General features: G+C 43.2%; 1 protein-coding gene across 1 annotated transcript in view; it reads left to right on the top strand.

Annotated features, from left to right (window-relative positions):
- GLI2 (GLI family zinc finger 2) overlaps positions 1–22587 on the top strand; it is a 192952-nt gene that overhangs the window by 47710 nt on the left and 122655 nt on the right. Inside the window, exon 2 of the mRNA XM_050340169.1 lies at positions 2179–2341. Within this exon, the coding sequence (XP_050196126.1) occupies positions 2209–2341 (133 nt within the window). The 5' untranslated portion in view covers positions 2179–2208. The remainder of the gene's footprint in view (positions 1–2178; positions 2342–22587) is intronic.

Raw genomic sequence — 22587 nt, forward strand, 5'->3', positions numbered from 1 at the left:
GTAAAGACCAGATTTTCAAAGATGGGCCTGATCTCCTGTCGCATTCCAGTTGGATAAATTACACATCTAAAAAACCAGTCCCTACTGAGGTGTCTGTGGCAGGGATTTAGAGATTTTGCTTCAGGCACCTCTCTGGAAGAAAAAAGCATGGCTCTAACCTGCATTTTTCACAGAGCAATTTCTGTTACTAGTTCCTTCCTTCCCCTTGCTGGCTGCTGAGCTCTGCAGTGCCCCAAGGAAGATCCCTCACCCCTGGGGCTGCCCCCAGGGTCAGGGTAACCAGGGAAGGGGGGATGGGGGTGCGAGGGACAGCGTCTGGTTTCAAACAAAAGTGCAAAGCCTTGAAAGGAGGGACTAAGAAGAAACAGGTGGGGGGCTAGTAATAGAGCCTCTGAAGTTTATTTGCTTAACGAACAGAAGCCCAGGCTGTCAGACCTAGGTCAAATACTCCTCCAGTTCGAGTGTATTTATTTCATACGTGGTCTGTAACCCAACCTGATTCCTGGATTAAACCTCTGTAAAGTCCTGGCCCCCAGGAGCCCATCCCATGTTTACCATCAAGCCCCAGCACATGCCGGGGCAGGACCTTGAGGGGCCACCTTGGTATTCAGGGGAGCCTTGTGTCATCAGTAAAGCCTGTAATTGTGGGTCCTGTCATTTCCAATGGAAGCTTCGCAGTTTACAGCTGCAAACTGTGACCGCAGATCCACCACTTAGTTGTGCCATTAATGCGAACCATGCCTGGAGGCTCCTGGGATGAGCTGGTCGGGTCACAGCACACAGCCTTGGTGGGACACCATTCTGCCAGAGCTGCCACATCCACCATGCACCAGGTCCCTCTGGGGTGCCAGCAAGGGTGGGAGTTCCTGAAATCATTGTGCTTTGAAGTTTTTAGGAGAGTTTTAAAAGTTTTAACTTCTTCATCCAAGATGTTCAGGAGTCAATTAGTCCTCTAGAGCAAAGGGAGAGAAGTTTGAGCTGGCATAGTGGCAATAAAACTACCTACACACACAAAAAAGTTTTCTGGTTTCCCAGAGATTTTTTTTCCTGATCCCATTAATTCTAGTGAGGTAAACAGTCAGTGTGCTCCAGAGTATCTCAGGAGCTGAAAAATTTGCATTTGAAAATTTGCATGTGAAAAATTGCAGATCTGCATTAAAATTAGAAAGGAAAGGAGGAATTAGCAGTGGGTTTTCCCAAGACCAGCCTGAGGCCAGTGCCAGGTAGCTGTGCGGGTTCTGTGAAAGCAGGAGTCAGGTGGAGACATGTGAAATAAAACTAGTTAAAATGGGGCAAACAAAAGTATTTGCATTCAGAAACAAAGCATGCCTCTTGGGGATACTCACGTTTGCTTTTGAGAGAGCAGCTAAGTCTGAATGATGCAGAACAAACGGTCAAGCTAACAAACTTCAGGAGCTGCTCTGTTTCATCCACCTAAGTTTAGAAAACCAGGTTATTTGTGCTTTGGTGTCTTGTTCTGTGGATCTTTCACAGAACTTATTTCACCATTTTTTAATGGGGGTAATGCTGTAGCTGGTTTTCAGTTGCAACTGGTCAGAATAGAACTTTTTGGGAGTGAGAGGAATCATGGCTATTACTCCTCACCGGTGAGAACTGGATGAGCTCTGGCAGACCTGCTGTGACTTATCTGTAGCCATTGTGGAGAAGTTCTGATCAGGACACTGATTCCAAAACAGCACACAGTGTATGAGCCAGATCTGGGAGAGTAAAAAAAAACCACCTTAAATGGATGTTTATCTGTATTATATTGGGAATTTTTAGCTGACTGAATTTTTTCTTATGATGGGCTAGATCATGTATAGGATGGACAAATGGGGTTTAGACATGATAAATTTTTGCATCTCATCTGTCCTGTAATCCTGGAAAGCCCTTTGGACCCATAAGCTTTATTGTGTAGCCCAAGTTTATGTGGGGAAAATTTGCTTTTTGATCCTGATCCTTTCAGGTCTGTGAGAACACCTGTCCCTTCACATGGCTGTGCCCTTTGTGCCTGTGACTACTGTAGTGGCCGTGCCACTAGAGTTAGAAACCTGGGAATTCTTGTTGCTCAGCATTTACTTTTGAGCTCTGCTGAACCATCGGCCGCTTCCTCGTGGAGCTGATTTTGCCTGTTTTATGAGTGGTGACCAGAATCCGGTTTTGTTTTATGTCCTGTAGGGTTCCTGAGGTGGAAGATGCCCGTCTAAGATGGAAACCTCTGCTTCAACGGCTGCTGGGAAAAAAGAAGGGAAAGGTGCCGTTCTGGAGGGGAATGGCTTTACAGAGACGGGGAAGAAACCCACACCTTTAGCAGCTGCAGGAGCAGCAGTGGCACAAGGAGGTACTTTATGTTTTCCACAATTTGAAAGCAGCAGGGGTGTTTTTCATTAGACTGTAAGAATTTAATAAGTATAGTGGCATCTGTCTTCCTGTGAACACACTGAGTTTATTGGGGTTCTTGGCCGTCGGGGGTCAGAGGGACGGGAAGCTGTGTCACTGTGCAGCATCCAAACGCCACTGCACCGAGACCGGTCACGGCCAGTCCCAGAGACCTGGGCCGGGGTGAGGGACAGGATGAGTGGTGAGAGGTGGCCGTTGGGGAGTTGGGGCATCCCATCTGTGGTTGCCACCATCTGACTGGTGCTGCAAGGTGGTGGCAGCATGGGGCCCTCCACTCCTCCATGGTGGAGGTAAAGAATGGCTGGTGAGGCTGGCTGGCGAAGGAGAGCACCCTGTTACCATGGTCTGGAGGGGTGTTGTGTGCCAGCTGTGATCCTGCTAATGAGTTAAACAGACTGCACAGTCTTTAGTAATTGCTGATGAGATTTCATGATTAGGGAGGAATTTGGGGATGTCCAGACCTAATGCAAGAATGTTCACAAAGAAAAGCCCCCACTTGAGCCATTCCTGTTAATGCCAGAAACAGCCCAGATCCTGATTTCTTTTTTCATCAGTGTTTTATGCAAGATTTTGGTCTTGCTGCTCTTGGAGTCAACTGTGAAGCTCTTGTGGACACCTGTGGGCATGGAGCCATTATTGGTGGGTGTGCAGGGGGAAATACAGGGATGTTGCTCCTGCCTGCTCTTGCTCGCTGTGGCAGGCAAAACCCACATCCCTCTTTGGCACACGTGTGCTGGTGAATCTCTAAATTGGTGCCAGGGCCCATCAGGGTGGCACAGCTGTGGGCAAGGCTGTGCCTGCTGGGCGAGGCACTGCAACTGCTCTTGCTGAGGACCGGGTGTCCTCTCTGGACAGGGTATAAGGAGACAAACTTAGAAGGGGCTGCACCAGTTTGGATGTGACAAGAGACATCCCAGCTGTGTAAACTTTGCAGGCAGCTTTTTTTTTTCCTCTCTAAAATATACGTTATTGCTGGCCAGAGTCTACCTCAAAATGAACCTTTCCCCTCCCCTTCCTTCACTGCAGGGTGGTTTTTCATCACCCCAGGAGAACAGAACAACTCTTTAGAGAGCTCTTCTGTTTCCTACCCAGCTCGGCTGGAGAGTTTGAGTTTTTTGTTGGCTGAGTTTTGAAGATACTTTCCAACCCAAATTGCTTAAATCTGCTATATCTCTCCTCCTTTTTCATAACCTTTGTGACTCAGATTCAGATGCACAGAATAAAGTAGCAGTGGCTAGATTATAATCTGTCAGATTAGTTCATGTGTTTGATGAACTTTGTTAGTTTTTATTAGCAAAAAGAAAGTTTTTCTTAAAAAGGATCAGAAAATGTTTTACAGAGTTGTTCGAAGGGAAAGACGGTTTCATGTCGCTGGATGGGTCTGAGGCACCTTCATCATGAGCACTACACAAAGTAGCAGAAAGGAAAGCTTGCCAGGGAGCAGAAATAGGGAAAAGGCAGAGACAGCAGCATGCAGAAGTTTGCCATCCCCCAGCAGATCGCTATTGAAGAAGCAAAGGCTGTAGGAACTACTGAGGCAGCACACTTGAGGTATCATCTCAGTGACTGGCAGACCTGAAGGGTTGATTGGCACCAACATAGTCCAAGCATGTGCTAAAACTTACAACTCATAGATGTGCTGTTTATTCATAAGTGCCTTCTCCCCATTTGCCATTTTCCTTGGGAGTGCCTCCACCAAGGAAGCAGTCACCACGTTTCCAGAGATCAGATGATAGTGGAAATGAGGATGCCCCGAGGTAGAGCGTCCATCAGCTCATTTGGCATCCCTGGAGACCTAATTGGTTTTTAAACGTCCAGTATAAAATGTCCTGTTAGCAGTGTTCTCTCACCTTTGGAAAAAAAAATTATTTACGGGCTCAGTATTTCTGCTTTTATTATGAGGAAGTGGAAAAGTAAGTTGAGGACTGTTTGAAGATGTCAGGAGAATTGTGATGAAAGCATTGTGTAATGAGATGTAAAGAGTGAAATCTGTGTCATGCTGTGAAGAGAAGTGTTCATAAATGACCCAAAATGGCCAGCAGCGAAGCAGTGTGTGATCGGACATTGGCCCCAGGACTCTGCAGGTGATGCATATGCTCTTGTGGTTCAGAGGGCTTTCCTTTGAACTCTGATTTGAGACATAATGCAGGCTCCTGGAAGGGAGCAGCATGCTTGTGCATGTGCTTGTAAGTAGAAGAATTAATACAAAGTTTTCTTCTAACACAAGTTAACTGCAAGATATGATTTAGCAAGTGATAACAAAGAGATTGGTTAGAGACTGTACTTACATGGTATTCATGGTAATATAACACTTGATTCCCTAAACTAGAGCAATTACTCATAATAGGCCAGAAATACACATTTTTATGCTCATATTTTTACAGAAGAAAGCAAACAAAGCTTGGAGATTAATTAGGAAGTTCAGCTCTAGGAGGGGATCAGTTTTAAAGGGTGAGCCTCTGAGCTCCCCACCCTGCTTTGGGGCCATACAAACAAGTCTTTATTCTCATCCAAGACAAACTCTTGATTTCATTTATTGCAGAGGTTTTATTCTTTGTACTAGCATATGAGAAAGTGGCAGTGAGGCTCAGCTAGCGCTGCAGATCACCAAGCTGCTCTCAAGAGCCAAACAAATGTAATTCACAACACATTTCTTCTCCTTTATTCTACTGAGTCACACAGATGGAGTGCCAACACATCATGTTTTGCATGTTTCTCAGATCGTAAGGCTTTCTTTTTCACTTGTAGAAATGAATAGATTCATAAGGTTTTATTTATAATTAAGGTAATTGAAACAACAAACTGAATATTAGATAAATAATTGAAGAATACTATTTAGTTATATTATTATTTAGACTACATTATCATAAGGTAATATGTTCCATCTCCATTTCTAGTTCCCATGCTTTGGATATTTGTCCCAAATGTTTCCAGCCTCTAACAAATGGTTAGCAGGAACAGCTGTAGGAAAAGAGATCGATATTGTTGATGCTGGCAGGGGAGAAGAGCCCTTTTGTACAAACAATCTGCATCCCATATTTTTACTCTTCTGAAGCTGCTGTTTTAGGGATCTTCTGTGACAGTTTTTTTATAGTAACTCATTGATCAGATGTTCAGAAATTGGCCTCACAGAAATGACATCAGGGAAGTGCCTCCTAATTTTCTGTTTTTCCATAAATCATGTTGACCAGGGAGTCAAAGCTCCTCTTTTCTGTTTCAGCAGGGGCACATATGTATGTGTGACTGAGATGGAAACTATTTATAAATAACAGTATGTAGGAGCTATAGACAAGTCAAATCTGCAGAAGAGGCTCTCAGTTTTGATGTGTCCACTTTTGGAAGGGCAACTCATAACATTTTGAGTTTAGAGAACCCTTTTGCTGAATGCAAAAGTGCATATTGCTGCATAGGGGAGAGGAGGCTTTGGAGCAGAGCACCACATGAGTGAGACTGGGTTGTGTCCTCCAGGCTGGCACTGCAACGTCCTCCGTGCCTGCATGCACAAGGAAGCCCCAGACACGTGGCTGGAAGGGAAATTTAGATGAGCCACTCTTTCAAAGGCAGAGATATTTAGGAAGATGGGTTTCTCATCTTGTAATAAAAATTAAATACAAATTCTCCTAAATGCTAACTGCCTGACTTTAACAAGGCCCAGAATGCACCTTTCCCTCTCCACCCCACCCTCTGTATGACACAAACACCAAGTTCCCAAATTGATGGTGTTTATGTTTGAAACATTTTTCTCATGTCTGGCTCTGTCAAGACTAATTTTAGCATTTCTAAAGCTGGGTAAAAATACAGCCTCATTACTTTGATGTCAGAGCATAGTTTACTATTAGTATATTCTGGGGTTTATCATTTTAGTCATGTTTAACACGGCTACAGCAGGCATGCACTATTAAATCTGGCTTATTTTACATTCCTGTCCGAAATTATTTATTTGGAACAATTTCCTCTCTATCAAAAGACACAGCTAATGCTGAGTTTTAATGTGTTATTTACACACAAAATAACCTATTTACAACTCAGTATCTGCCGCAGGGAGAATGAATGGGGCAGTGCTCCCTTCATCCTGTTGTATCTGAGTTTAACAATCTGGATTGCTAATAGAACCATTTATCACGGGGTGGTAATTTATTTTATGTTAGCTGCACAGGTCTCCCTGCCTCTGATCTATGGAAATACTTTGTATATAATGAAGTTCAACAAGTCATTTGGTGTAAACATGGGGAAGCCAAGCTTCAGAACCAGTAAGGTTGGTTGTTTTTTTGTTGTTTTGTTTTGGTTTTTTTCCAGGAGTTAACGACTCTCCTCTTATATTAGGGCTTCAGTTGATGAAATACAGCTCTTTGCCCTGTGTGTGCTGTAAAGGCAGAGTATGGGGCTTTTTTGCAGTGGATCAGAGATTGGGATGGAGTTTGGTCACTTGATTTATGGGCTGGCAGGAATGCTCAGTTCTGCAGAAGTAGCACACTCAGCCCTTTCATAGGCAGAGGAGAAGGGCAGGGAGCACCTCCCATCACTCTCCAGAGGTCTTCCGTAAGCAAGCCCCAAGTGGCATTGGCAGGGAGTCCTTATGCAGTTCAGCTTGTCTCAGTGCTAGATTATGGGAAGACCATGTAAATGAGGAGGAGGAAATGCCAGCATCTCAGCAGACCTCAGTGCACTGAAAAAATTTATAGTTTGTGTGGCCTGAGACTCAGACGAATTAGAATGAGAACAGCCCCTATGAAGTCATCTTCTCTGTCCACCCTAGAGGGGCAGGGATCTTCTCCAAGGAATGTTTTTCATTCGGTTCACATTTTCCAGGAAAAGGAACATAACCAGTACAAGCACATTCTTAGCTTCCCTGCCTTGCATTGCTTTGCTGTATACAACTTAAAACGCTGAGAGATGTGTTTAACAGAAAAGCTGGGATTGGCTCCAGGAGGGAAGGGGGCAAGTGGTTAAAATTGAATAATTTAATTGAATATATTCTGTAATTTAGACTGCAAAATTCTCTTGACAGCCACTGTCTCTTCTCGTGTGTCTACTGCATGTAGTTCAGTGGCCTGCACCTTCGGTAGGGCTTCAGTGCAACACTGCCACAAGAGCAACAACAATCAAGAATTGTATTTCTTCTCTGACTGTTTCTGTCCTAAAACTAATTCTGTTGGGTCTTAAAGAGTACTTCTTTGCTACCATAGGCCTTCAGAAGGGACAGATTGCCTACAGGTCTCTCTAATATAATCACTCGTGTCCCTTTGGGCAACTGGAAGTCTCAGATGCTCAGACTGGTGCAATGCTGAGGCTGTTCCTCAGTCGTAGGATATCAAGGACTGACTAGTTGCCAGCTTTGAATCATACTGGTCACCTGCCATGTGCACTTTGGGATCATTTAGAAGGATCCATGTTGAGATGCATCAAGTTAAAGCCATGCTACACCAGGTTTATATTCAATGAGCAGTATTTGGTGTGTGGTTGTGGTAGAGAGCACTCTGGGAGCAGCAGGTTTATTTCTTCAGCTACATGGGGTGGCATTTTGATAATTAAGATTGGCACAAACTGCCACAAAAGCACCTTTTCTTCTGCCTTCCCTTTCTCCTCTATCCATGGTTTGCAATGCTAAGTCTCTCTAGTCCCTTCTTCAAAATAGTCAGCAACACGTCTTTGGCAGGTAACCCCTTGCTTTGCTTAAACAAGTGGAAGTTTGACTTGGAGTCTGACTTCTTGGCCACTTGGGGGTTTTTTCCTCATGGAGAGACCCCTTTCTTCAGCCAGTATAGTGGATTTCTCTGTGATAGCCAATCCTGGGGACAAAGGTGTCACTTCAGAGTGGATAACCATTAATGCTTACAGACCTTTTGGATGACATTGTATAGCCCTCACAGATGAAGCTAGAGTCCATATCCCCAAAGGATTAGATAACGTAGCAGCTTTATGTTGGACTTGTTGAACTTAAGGGTCTTTTCAAACCTAAATGATTCTATGATTCATAACGTCAGCCAGTACTCCCTGATTGTGTACAGCTCCCCCAAACTGTCATACCAAGAGTTCCTGTAATTTCAGCCCATTACAGATACGGGGGTACTTTGAAGACAGAGTAATTTTATCTCGTCCCTAACCACGCTTCAGGCTTGCATGCCAAGTTGGAAAGCTTTTATGATTTTAAAATAGAAAAAATTATTCTTCACAGGCTGGTTCTGGCACTGGTGATCCCAACCATTAAGTACCACAGGAAAGACCTTCGTATTTTATGAGTGTATTATTGTTACCATTAATAATAGCTGCAATAATAATAGCTTCCATTTTTCTGTTTTGTAAGCTCCAAAAGTTTATTCTAGCAAGTACTGGTATGTCTTCTTTTCCATGGACCAATCTTAGACTTCATTTAAGTGCCTCTCTGAGGGTACCTAAATATAACCTTTTTAACTGATGTTAAACTTACATATTGTGGATTGGTCATTTATAGTCAAATAAGAAAATTCAGTAATGATAATGGATTATCTCCTGAACTCTCTCCTCTGCCAGCATGTCCCCATAGTTTGAATTTTTAGTACCTTTGACAGCTTTTTGCCTGAACATCTGTGAATTTGCACAGGTTTTGTAAATTGATTCTCCCAACACCATCCATTACCATGGCATTTGAGTCTACCATAATCATGGAGGACCAGGAATGGGACATGTTTTGTTTAAAGTTGGCTGCCTAAATGTCAGATGTTGAGTTTGGGATCCATTTACATTAGGGTGGAGTAAATCACGTTGTGGAGATGCCCACTTTCTTCCCTGGAGGGCTTCATGCCTGATTTATTGTTAGGTGGAAAAATCCCAGCCTTCCCAACCTTGCCAATATTGCAGAGTGGGGTTAAAGTGAGGAACCAAGGTGGGACTGGATTAATGCTTTAAAGCCTTTCATTCATGTTCATCAGTCCATAGACTGATGAGCAATCTGAGAACTCTATCAGCTCTGAACTTAAGTCTCACTCTGTGGCTTCTGAAGTCAGAGGCAACCTCGACACCCAAGTGTGAACACAGCCAGGGGAGCTGCTTCCCAGAGCCGCTCCAGCTTTACACCAGCACTGACAAAACTGGTGTTTAACAGGCTGTTCAGAGAGACAGGAAATTTAAAATCCCCACTAAAAGACAAGGGAAAAAACCCTAGTAAATTATAAAGGCTACAAAAAGCTCCTAAAAATAACCCAAGTGGAGGAAGGCTATTAATGCAAAAGTAAATAATTATGTTAAGGGAAGAAACTAGAGAGGCCAGTTGTGTAAATCACTTTAAGGGGAACAAGCCTTAGATAAAATCCATTCTTTTATCACACAGATTAAGTCTACCTTTTGATGCTAAATAATTGATAGGGTTTGGCAGAGCGTTCCATGCCTGCCTGCACAGAGCAGTGGGACTGCTCCCGAGGTCAGACAAGTGGCAGAGAAAAATGTTCCTAGAAATACTGTGCATCCAATACCAGCACAAGAAACAGGGCATATACTTCCAGCACTTCCTAAAGAGTTTCTGCGTGGCCTTGAGAAGACATCCATATACCTCCAAGGGAAAGGAGGACTTGGAATTGTCACCTCGTTAAACTGCCCCCCATGAAACCAACTGGTCTGTTTTCATGGTTTCATGTGGTGATAAGTGAGGTGCAGAGGCCTTGGAGAATACAACCTGTTCCACTGTATTATTTTTTTTTTATTATTATCAGAGAAGGTGAGTTGTGCTGTCTGGTGGCTTCTGGGAGCCTAGATCCTGTGGGTGGTTCTCTTGCTTTGGTCAGCCCCAACACTGCTGGAACACTTCAGCCTCTCTCTGCACGTGAACATCCTGGCAAGACAGGGAGATGCCATTGCACCCATTCTGCAGACAGGGAGCACAGAGGATTTTTTCCAATGCCAAAGTGGCTGAAATGGGTTGAACTGTTTCAGAGGGATGTCAAGAACTGATGATCTCTGCGACTTTGGAAGTTCATGTGTGGTGTACATTGGATGTCAGTGATAGTACAGAGGTCTTAGCTCAAGTTCCTTGGTTCACCATATCCACTAGCAAGTCCTTCCTCTCTCAACGGTACACCATGTAATCGTGGTCAAATGACTGAAATTCTCATGCCCATCTGCCAAACGGAGGCGTTGTTTCTTTCCCAGAGGAGAGCTGAACACAAGTTGTCTTATGCATCATACAGAGCTTTTGAGAACATCACGATGCAGCAGTCAGTTTCATTCCTTTTGGTTGCATAAGGGTATGAAAATGTTCAGTAACACAAACAGGATATTACTGAATTTAAACTAGTGTAGCAGTGCCTTTGTCCAGAACCTAGCACAGTGGGCTCGTAATTAGGGGCTACAGTTTTTTCCAGAATGAAGTGGGACATAAGTTGCAGAAACCTTACATTCTGAAATAAATCAGTATCCTGTGATTTCTGCGTGGGGACTGTCTTTGACAGGATCTTAATGGTAACTACAGAGAATAAAACCTCAGCCAAAATTGTAAGTTTAACTTTTGAAGAAATGGAGGAGATATAGTATTTTTCTTTCAAACTTCTTTACGATTATGGTAAACTTGGCTTTACATGTGTTGGAAAATGACCTATCCTGGGTGTAATACAACTCCTATAGTGGTGTTGGGTTGAAATCATGGAAACCTTGCTGGAAAGAACTGAGCAAAACTTTGGTCGCATAGGCTGACTGAGTCCAAAAGGAAAATAAATAAAAAAACATCAAGTGTGATCCCACACGAACACAAGAAAGATTTCACACAAACTTGTCTGAAATCAATTCTGCCTTTTCTATAGTTAGTTAGAGAGCTCAGTGGGGTTCTTATCCTCTTTTTTTTTTTTTTTTTTTACACCTCCTTCCTTCTCCTGGAATCCCACATCTTTTTAAGACCATTCAATTGAAAATGCTTCCAATTGTAACTAAATTATAAATAAGAACAGGAGTATTTTAAGTAAAATATTTATATTTACTGCCTCCAATATCTGATTTTCAAAATACAGGAACATTTGCAGGGATTGAATGGTGCCATTTTGGCCAGAAAGATGTTCTTTTCTGTTCTCTTACAGTGATCAGCTCCTGACTCTGACAGATTTTCAAAAAAAATCACAGCTTGCAACAGATGCATCCTTAAGTAAACAGTTAAAGTAGATGTTTTGATGACTTCAGTTGTATTGATATAAAAGATCAGTGTCTGACATTCCTGAAAACTCTCCAATAGAGAAGGTATCTTCCTGTAAGCCCCTGGCCCTGTGTGTGCTGCTTCAACAATAGTTTAATCGTTTAAAGAAGGTGGAGATATTTATACACCTAAGGAGATACTCTGAGCCTAGAGAGAATGGTAAAGGCTCAGCACCCTCAACCCTGGGGCCAGAGTGTTGGGTAATGTTTAGGTTTTTCCCAAGTGAAATTTTTGTTCCGTTTGTGAGGTGAAAAAATGATCTTTCTTGCCCAGTTTTTCTGCCTGAGGCTCACCTTGGTTTGTGGCTGCTCTTTGTGGGGTGGACCAGCAGTGATGGGGGAACTGAGCAGCGTCCTCTCCTGTGTCCTGGCTGGCGTGAGCATCCATGTCCTGTGTGAATGCATGCAAAGTGCCTTCTTTGTCAGGCTAGAGGGTAAGCTAAACCTGTTCATGTTGTTTTGCAGGTACAGCTGGTGATGTTTTTTCTGAGGCATTTACAGCTACACTATAAAGTAAAAACAGAGAAACTCTGAGGTGAGGACTTTAGGCATTGGTTTGCACGTCCCATTTTAATGAGAGGAATTATTATGTGTTGTGGGAAGCTGATCTGACTCCCAGAGGCTGCTTGTGTGAAGATACCCAATTTTTTGGTGGCTCCCTACAGTGAGGGCTCAGCCCTGAGCCTGGAGAAAATTAGTTTCAGTTCCTGATGAAGTCCCAAACTTCCTTCATGATTTTGGGAAAGCTGTTTCACTTCCCTTCACTCCCTCATTTGTATAATGAACCTGGGTTGTTCTTTGGGCCTCCAGGCCCATCTATCAGCATCTGGTTAGCATGTTTATGGCATTGGTCACACTGAAACACTTAAGGGGTCAGACTGTGTGGAGGTTGCCATTCCCTGCTCCCCACTGCCTACAAGAGGGTGCTGCTGCCCCTGGGCCCTGTCTTACAAGAGTGACCATGTTCATATGTCTTAGGTGTCAACCTGCTGCTGTCAAGGGGGGGACAATAAAACAGATTTGCAGGATTGGGTAAGATAAGGTTAAGTTCTTATAGTGAAGGTATTTTCAATACCTATAGTGGAGAGACTATTTGAGGATAAAGAGATTGACTATTCCAAATGGTCATGCTGTGCTCTGGAGTAATAAAGTTTTTCCAGGTCCAGTTACCTGGAACTCAGCTGGAGAACATCGTGCTGTTAGTAGCTGTGGAAATATTTTGTATCAAAACAAGAGAAAATTAATTTCAGTTTAAAATGGTTTCCTGCATGCATAGTCTATGGGTGAGCTCCAAGTACCTGGATGGAGTTTTGGACACACCTGGATGAATTTGCAGAAACCATGGGGAGCTTCATGGTTTCCCCCTGACCCAAGCAATAGATACCCAATAGACAGCTGTAGACACTTATATTCACACAGGCAAGCAATAGACAGTGGTCTTAGCAAAGTTCTGTGTAATTAGGTTCTTAGGAAACGTGTTATTCTGGGTGCCAGGTGATGGAAGGAGAATTAAATCACTGTCCGTGGGGTGACAGCTTCAAAGAGAAACTTAGTTTCCTCTTTCCTTCCTATTAGCTTGCTGTGCACATGCACTCTCTAATGCTGTAATCAGCTGCAGAGGAGCTGGCTACACTGTTGCGTGGGGCAGTTTTTTCCCTTTGAAAACTCCAGAGGAACCTTCGTGTGCTGTTACAAAGACGTCCTTAAAACATCTTTACTGCAGGGTCTTGTATTTCAACTGCTGGAGCAGCGAGTCTTAAAATAGGTATGAGATGACGGAATGTGTGAAAAACATTTGCATCTCCTCTTCTGAGCTCTGTGCCTTCTGCATCACTTCTACAAGCAAGCTGAAACAGTTTAGAGTTTTGCGATTTTTTGTGCCGCTTTTAATTCTGCTCAGAACAATGTCTTAGCAGATGAAATAAGATCCAAGGCAATCTTTTGGTCACATAATCACTGACACTTGAAACAGGCTGGATTTATATGTAGTTACTAAAAAATATATAGCAAAATTAAAGTCTCAGACACTGAGTTCATGTGCATTGGCCATTGTAAAGATAAGTAACGGCTGTTATAAGAACACTTAAATGGTTACCTTTGGGACATAAAAGGGATCTTTGAAGACAGTAAGTCTTAATACAGAAATGTTTACTCATAAAAAATACATTTGGAATGGGGGAGGGGGACACATTTCCTATTAATGTGGGGTTTGCCTTTTATGGCAGGTTGTAGCAGGTCTTTAACCTCTGTAACACTTGAGAGAGGATAGAAATGAGCTTCTCTAGTATCAACCCGAAGGGCCTTTCCTGCCTGTATCTGCAATGTCTCTTGTAAAGATGGCTTTAGTTTATTCTTCCTTCCTGTGACCCAAATGAAAAGCTGTTCTTTTCCAACTTCAAAACCTTCAAAACAGTTAAGTCCTGAGGGCAGAATAGAAATGTCCTCCTGAATTTGCTTCACTTAACCTTGTTTTGTGAGGTATGGGACTGATGGCCCAAACCGTGCTCAGATACAGTGGGCATTTGAAGGCAGTATCAGCTGAATAAGGTGCAAGAACAGAGGAGGGAATTGGCCTTTGAATGCCATGTTTGTAGATGCCACAAAGAAGGAATGATGTTTCTCCAGACTCTTACAAAGGGTGCAGGTGTGCCTAGCATTCCAAATCTGCCTCTGAGTGCAGATGAAGTGGGTGATGGCTCATGTCACCTCTGAGTTTTCTGGTAACAGTTCTGCAAGTAATTTTGAAATTCTTTTTCTAGGCAATTATTATGCTCCTGAGTGAGGCAAGAGAATGTCAACAGTATTTGATCAGTGTGAACCCATAACTAGGGAGGATGTGACTTCTTCAAAGTTTTGCAAAATTATTGATTGGCAGGGTAGGACATGAGATGCCAACAGTCTCAGAGTAGTAGAGAGAATCTGAGAGTCCTTTATGGAAACTATGTCAGGTTATGGTCAAAACACTCTTCTCTTCTCAGACAAGACAATTTACAGAGCAGCAGAAGTAGCTTGGACCATTTGTCCAGGAGGAAGGCTGGGTTGTGCAGAGGGAGTGGAAGGCCTTTGACCTGCTGCTGTCCACAGACATGAGGAACAGGAATGTAACAGCAGGGTTTTAACCAAAAGACAAAGACATCATTTCAAGAGGAGAACTTGGTAGTAAAGGGAAAAGTTAGGAAATGTTACACACTTACAGAAGCGTAAAAAAACCATGGGTGCAGAAAAAGACAAAAGGTAGAGAAGCCAGAAAAAAAATGCATGTTGTTGTGAAGATAAGGTTATCAAGGTGAGACAGCTGGATTTCTGATGAACCTTTTCTCTAAGCCCATGGCCCAGTGCAAAATTAGCTCTTCATTAGCTCTTCATATGCCAGTGGAGGGTAGAACTATTGGTGGGCTTTGTTATTCTTATTCCAGAACATGATGCTCATCCAGGCAGTAATCCTTTAGGTAAGTAAGAGAAATTAGGTTTTGAGTCACATACTGACCTGTCTTTGTAGTTAGTACAGCATGTTCTGGCCACGTAATGAGACAGAAGACAGATTAAATGAAAGACAGGCAAGATTTTCATTCAGGAAATTGGTATGGTAATAACAGATATGGGGTCTTGGCATGTTTCAGATGGGCTTCATCTAGGCTCTTCAGGTAGCAGATACAAGCACTGTTCTCACTTATATTCACCCAGTCAAGCATGAGGAGGTAACAAGTTCTCCGGGGAGGCTGGTATTTAATATCTGCCAGATGCCTGCTGGAGAATACTAATACAGATCCCAGATTTAGTGTGCCCTGGGAATGCAGATGGTTGGTAGCAACATGCCTGGCCCGACAGCCACATCTCCCTTAGCTCCATGGCAAAGCTGCCTGGATTTTCATCCCCTGCTATTTGGATTGTAAGAATGATGGCTTGGTCAAAGAAGCCTTTTACTGACTTCCTTGGGAGGAGAGTTAGCAGACAAGAGAGGGAATGATGCTGGGTTTTCAGTCAGGGTATCACACTGGTGGATAAGGGGAGCAACAACATGGAATGCACTGGATGTCACTTGGACCATTCTCCTGGGCAGGACAAGCCAAGTGCTGTGACACAGCGAGTGCCACAGGGAAAGTTTGTGCTTGAGAAGCTTCAGCTGGCTCTGGCAGTGTGTGTATTCCCCTCCAAAGCAAGGGGAAAGGCAGGGTGGCAGCCCTTGTGGAGATCCCACAGCTTGTCCTCAGGCTGAAGCGGGAAAAGAACTCCTAGGAGTTTTGCTTTCTTACCAAATAAAGGGAAGAAAAAAAAAACCCAAACCCCTGTGAGGCTCCATATAAATCAGGGCAATAAAACTGCCTGTGGTCACGATCAAATTATACGGTCTAAATCTATATAAAAGAACTGGAGCAGGTTCAGTCCAGCACTAATGTCCTTCTTGCTGTAAACAGTGAACGGGGGTGAGGAGGAAGAGGGAGGGCAGGCACTGGGCTCCCAACACCAACACACCAGGGAAACAATTTGCTGAGGTGGTTGAAGTAAGTGTTTTCAGAATCTGTTTGTGTCCATAAGGGTTTAAGAAAAGGATGTCATCTGCTTACTCGGTAACTTGTGTGTGGCCTACGAGTGGTTTCAGATACTTGGCCAAAACCAAATAATCTCTCCTTTTAGGAAATTTGAAAAGTATGTATGCATCCCAAAAAAGAACAGACATTTGCTCTGATGTCCCATGCTCCTGCCACAACGCCTTGTGTAACTGTGGCACTGTGTGTTGCCGAGGTGGGTAGAGATAATGCTGAGCCCTCTCTGCTAGAAAGAGAGACCAGATATTATGATTTGGGTTTTCGTGAGACTCTGAGTTAATAGATTCTTTTTAATGGGAGAAGAGGATACCAGGGTATGTCGTATATCTTCACAATTCAGCTGAATGCTGCAAAAATGTCCATATTAGGACATGATACTTACTAGAAGTGAAATAACAGAACTAGTGAGCTTTCACAGTATGAATAACTTGCAGATGAAGTTGAAATTTCTGATGGTGTAGGAGATTTTTAAACTGAAGGTTTTGGCTTCTTTTCTGAGTACCCTGGTCACGCTGACAAGTTTATAAATCTCTGTGGTGTTTGACTAATATCCCAGGGATCTACACTGTCCTACTCAAAAGTGGTAGCTGCCTTCAGTATTAATTAAGGGCTGTGTTAGGGAAGAGCAGGGGGAGCCAGAGGGGTCTTTCAAGTACGGCAGCCACCGTTTTTGGAGGAAATGAGCAGAGACTGTACACGCACAGCCTGAAAGGCAGCGAAACTCCCCACGACTGCACAGCAGCTGTACAGGGCCACCAGAAGGTGTGAAAGACTCATGGGCTTGGGGGCAGAAACATTAAATCTCTTGGGACAACAGAGGAAGGGGAGAAAGCTGGTAAGCTAAAAACAGTAGCAGATTTAGACACAATGCATTGAAGACCACTGCAGGCTTAGATGAAGGAAATGGCACCAAGAAATTCGATAACCTGTTATATTTATGTAGCACATTTCATCCTCAAAGCATTTTGCGAACTTAATGATGTGCAAACTATGCGCTCACGTATCCTTTCATCTGCCAACCACTGTAGCTGCCTTCGGTGTGAAGCTGATGATGACTGCTTTGCCATCACAGCAGTATAGGACAGCAAGTGGAAAATGCCTGAAGTGCAGGCAGATTTAAGGAGGCAAAACTTAACCTTTGGGCAAGACAGAGGGATTGAGAACAGTTGCGCTGGTAAAGTGCATGGATGGCAATATCTTCTGTGAGTACAGTCAGTGATTAATCTTTTAGAGATCCCAACAGATAGAGTTCTCTTTGGGGAAAGCTGGAAAATCCACCTTAGCTGTCTGGAAATCTGGTACAAGCTTTCTTTAGTGCCACTTGGCAATCTCCCACTTCAGAAAGTGCTTGCTGACTCTAACTCATGTGAGCTGCTTTTCCACCTGAGATCCAATGGGATCAAATAACAAAGTTCTGTGGATGGCACTGTGATGTCATCCATTTCTTAAATTTTTCCACTTAATGGCATTCTTGTTTCAAGGGAAGGGTGTTTATTTTTAAAAAGGGTCAATAAGTGAGAATTAGAGATCCTGGGAGATGTACAAGTTGATAGCATTTCAAAGTTGTCATGAAAGAGAAAAAAAAAGCCACACCAGTACCTTTGCCCTTGTTATCATCCCAAGGAAGTTCTGCATTTTTAGGCATGATAGTTTTCAATGTCACCTGCCCTGTAAGAGTTTTGGTATGCTGTCTAATCCCCCAACTTAATGAGTTCTGCAGGGATGCACCATGATAACTAAAGATCATTTACCTGAATTGCTTTTTAATTTCTGGAATGGGAAGCTGCTTGTGCAGCAGGATAATTACATTATAATTTACAGCAATCCAAAATCAATAAATTTAGTCATATTGGGATAGAGAAGGAGGATGAAAAATCCCCCCACCATTAAATTATTTCACACTCTATACTTGATGTTCCAAGAACTCAATAATAAACTTTGGGGGTTGGGAGAGACGATTGGAGAATTACTGGCTTAGTGAGGCTGGTCAGTAAATCAGCTTTGTCCGGTGATTTCTGTAGTGAAATAACACATGGTGTGTTTGCAGAAGAGGGCAAATACAGCAGATAATGTCCTCTTTCTGATTTATTTTAATTCCAGAGTATTGAAGGAGAGAAAGTGCTTTGTGCTCTCTGGCCCCTTATTCCAGTGGGGAAAAGCTGATGAACCATCACCGGCTGCAAGGTAAACGTGGGCACCTACCTGAGCTTTGCTCCCTGCCTGAATGTGACAGCTGGAGTTGAATAATTATTGGGATAAACCACTAAGGGAGCTGCTGGGGTTTCAAGCTCTTGATGTCTTCATCAAGATGAGATTGGAAGCCTTTCTCCAAGTTAGCATTTTTGCCATGTACAAGCCACTTGGCTTATTGCAGGGAGAAGTTCATGAAAGCCCATGAAGTGTCTTGTAAGGAGAATGGCCTATGTGGCATGTTTCCTGAGCTTCCCTGTCCAGGAAGTACCACACAAGGGATGGTATCTTTATCTTCTGGAGAGTGTTCAAAACTCAGCAGTGCTCTGACTGCTGGAAATACTAAGGGAGGAGGAATGACCTTGTAATGAGAAGGTTGGTCTCAGGACCTTTACACCTGCTGCCAGCACCTCTTTGTTTGAAGCCAAGCCCTGGCAACACCAGAGCTAATGTAGCCTGTCCCTGAGCCTTCAAACGAGCAGCATCCACAGTGCTCTATGTTTTCAAAGGTCTACCCAGGAGTCAGGTTTGGTTCTGGCAGGTGGTAGGAATGGCAAATAGACACAGGTAGCCCAGACACACCCCTGCTTGATTTAAGAGAAATATTATTTGAGCAGACAGTTCAAAGGAGTTCAGTTGGGCTCTTGGAGATTGGAGCTGTGGTTTTGGTTTGTTTTTTTTTTTTTCTTCTGTTTTCTTTCAAAGAAAGCTCCCTGGTTGTATTAAATCCCACCCGTGTCTTCACTGAGGTGTGAGCTGCTGAATTCATCTCACAGGAAGATGTATTAGGTGTTTCTGGACTTCCCTGGTTCAAGCTGACTCAATTCTTATTTTTCCTTTGAAACCACAGAAAAGCTGTCGATTGTGCACCCAAAAAAGGATGTTGTATGAAAAGGAAATCACTTTGTCTCTTGCATTTGAGGAGGATTATGATCTGACATGACCTCATTATGGGTTAGGCGAGGATATTTCTGGAAATACTAATTAAATACTTTTTCCATCCCTTGTGCCCTTGTAGCAAGTGTAGACTTTATAACAAGAAAAAGGGTGGAAAAAAAAGCTGTCTGCAAGGAATTTTTTCGAGTTCTTTCTCCAGCCAAATGAAGGAAGTACAGTTACAGTCATGGTAGCAATATTAGAAGCTATTAAACAAAGTTTTCTTAGTTGTGATGAGCTAGGGGAAAATAATTATCTGAAATTAGACAGTAAAGCTGGGATTCTCCAGACGCTTTTGTCTATGCCTGACTTCAGGAGTCTGAATAATTCTTGTAACTTCAGCAAGATCACTGTAGATTGCTTAAAACATCCTTCTTTCTATAGGTTTCTTTTGCTTTAATTTTTTTATTTCCCCACATTCAGGTTCAGTGAGCACAAGCAGTAGTGCACAGCCCCACAAACTGTCCTATTGGCAACAGCTGGTGGTGAGCTGTGGCATGGGCCACAGCTGTTAATCTGTAAATCTGTTATACTGGCACAGCCAGGGAGGAAATTACATGGTACCATGTCCTAATGTATTTATTAATGATATTCTCCTGTTATTTCTTATGGTGGTGTTCTCCTCCTGGGTTTATCCATTTTACTCTAAGAGACATGTCCTCAACTTGCAGCATTTCAGTGAATTTTAGCAGCTCCTAAATCGAATCCTGTCCTGACTGTCTGAGCTGTTTCCTATTGAGATCAGTGGGAGTCTTCCACTCAACTTCAATAGAAGTTGGACTTGGCCACTGACAAAATGTCTTTTAAAATTGCCTTCAGCAAATAAGCTTGTAAATGTTAGCACTAAAATAGCAACGTGCAGGCCCAAATACGTCTCTATGAAAACACATGCTGTCAGATAAAAATGTGTTCTTACAAAACCTTCAGACATCATCATCATGTGGAGTCTGTAAAGATTTTTAATTTTTTTTTAATTGTATATTTAGCACTTTGGTTCTCTAGCCCGTTGTGTGGCAGTTCACATAGGGTTGAGTCTAACGAGGCAAACACCAGACTTCTCTGAAAGAGCGGTCGGTGGCTTTTGTTTCTGGTTATTGTTCTAAATCCAGAAACATGGTTCTTTTTCTTGTGAATGTCAGATTTTGTCCAAATTGCAGTATTCCACTGGTATGTAACAATATCCAGTCATGTGTTTTGTTTGAAGTCTGGTTACCCCCATGGGTATGAAACAGGACTGCTATAGTGTAGCCAGATGAGGGAAATGAACATTTCCTCATGTTAAGCTCAGGAATTGCTTCTTGAGCTTCAAGTGGCCAACTTTACGGTGGAACATCACAAATGGAGAGATGTGGGGGAATTGCCCACATTTTTACTCTTTCTCCCCTTGTCCTTCACAATGGTTAAGGTAAATGAAAGCTGTGGTTAGGGTGGCTTGGGGCAGCTGATGAGCGGACCATGGCTTGTCTGTCACAGCATTCTCAAGTGCTGTACTTGAGAGAGTGATGATTAAGGCAAATGGAACTGGGTGGTGGCTTAAATGCCTGTTGTAAATTGTTGAGTACCAGGAGTGGATTGATAACAGATAACTTGATTCAAGGCAAAGCAGGGGCAGCTGTGGAAATAGCAATTCCATCAGCCATCCCAAGCCCTGCTGCCACTGCCTGCCAGAGAGCCAGGGGCACCTGGCCTTTGGCAGAGGGAATTCAAAAGATTTTATCTGGGCTCATCTGAGGTGACTTGTATAACCATCTCCATCCTCCAGATTCAAGTCGGTTTGAAAAGTCCTCCCAGCCACACTGGTGATGGAAACTCTGTTGTTTCCTTTGTTTCTAGTTCTCTTATCAGAAGTCAGTCTTTCCAGGGGTCAAGATCAAAGCTCTTCCTATAAAGTCTATTAAAATGAATTGAACCTGACTGCCTCGAACAGAGAAATCTTTGGCAGGGTAAACCGTCTTGGGGAGCTAATGGAAGCTGGAGCTCAACAGATAAAACATTAAGTTGGGCTGGAGTTTGCCAAGACAAGCATTTGGACTTTTTCAGACCGTGTACTTGCCTCCCATGGGACATACTCTTATCAGGCCTTGATAGTCCCTGTGTGTAGTGGCAAAAGCACGTTTTTGGTGCTGTTGGTTTGGTGTGACCCCCTTTCCTCTTGGGGGAGGACTGTTGAAAGAAAATCTTCTGTTAGTTGGAAGATTTTGTGTTATTTTGTGTTGGCACTTGTGTTATCTCAGAGAGGCCTCTCCAGCCTCATCTGCGTCAACAAAGTACTCCAGTGGAGAGCATAGTTTATACCAGCAGAAGGTCTCCTCCAGCTAAAACCCTTTCCCCAGCCCAGCACAGACTACACAGGACAACTAGATTTTCCTGCTTTTTTTAACTTTTTTTTCATTGTGGTTGGGGTTTTTTGTTTGTTTTTGTTATTGTGTGTATGTGTGTGTTTTGGTTTGGTTTAAGTTTTTGGGGTTGGTTCGGCTTTTATTTTGTTTTGTTGGGCCAGTGCATCTGTCTGTACTCAGGACTTCAGGAGGGTAGAGTAGAGTGTGGATGAAAGGTACCAGAGGTACCAGGACCCATCCCCCTGCGAGGGAGCTGAAGACACCTGCAGTGCTTTGCAAACTTGATGCTGAGTGGACAGTCCAGCCCATCCTCTTAGAGGGAAAAAGCACACAGAGGTATCTGCACAGAGATCTGTGCATGCCACAACATTTTTGGCTTTGCAAGAGAAGGGGCCCCATTTTTCCATTAGCATGGGTGGCTTTGGAGAAGCTCCAACCTTCTTCCTCTCCAACTTCTGAGCTGAAGTAGGGCTGTTCCTTTGGGTAAGTGCGCTTGTAGGATAAAGGTGCAGATGGTTCAGATCCTGGTCACTGCTGTTGCAATGTGCTGTGAGACTAAAGCACAGCTTGGCACAACCACTGAGCTCAAGCCGATTATGCGAAAAAGTAACACATGAGCAAATTCAGGGTGAGGCAGAAGAACAGTATGGGATTTAAAAATCTCAGCCCTGTTATTAATTTCTCTGGAAAAGGAGAATTAATGATTCTACTTTTAATTCATTAGTATTTAGGCTAAGAATATGTTGGCTTGAAAGAAAATTATAAAGTAAAGGGGAAGCTGTAATAAAATCTCCCTCCTCCTCCTCTTAAAAAACTGTTTTGCACAAAGACAATTCACTGATTAGAAATGAAAGTTGTAGTCCCATGGGGCCAGGTTGGAATTACTGCATACCACTTGTCTTTGAAATCAAGGCCTCCAACCTTCTTAATGTCCAGGTGGGGAATTCCGGTGGCTTTACTCTAATCCAGGCAAATCTGAAATCCAACCCTGTTGGGAGGAAACAATGTGGGAAACAGATTCATCT

This window comes from Myiozetetes cayanensis, unplaced genomic scaffold, assembly GCF_022539395.1.
Source record: "Myiozetetes cayanensis isolate MyiCay16 unplaced genomic scaffold, myiCay2020 scf9, whole genome shotgun sequence".
NCBI classification, from domain to species: domain Eukaryota; kingdom Metazoa; phylum Chordata; class Aves; order Passeriformes; family Tyrannidae; genus Myiozetetes; species Myiozetetes cayanensis.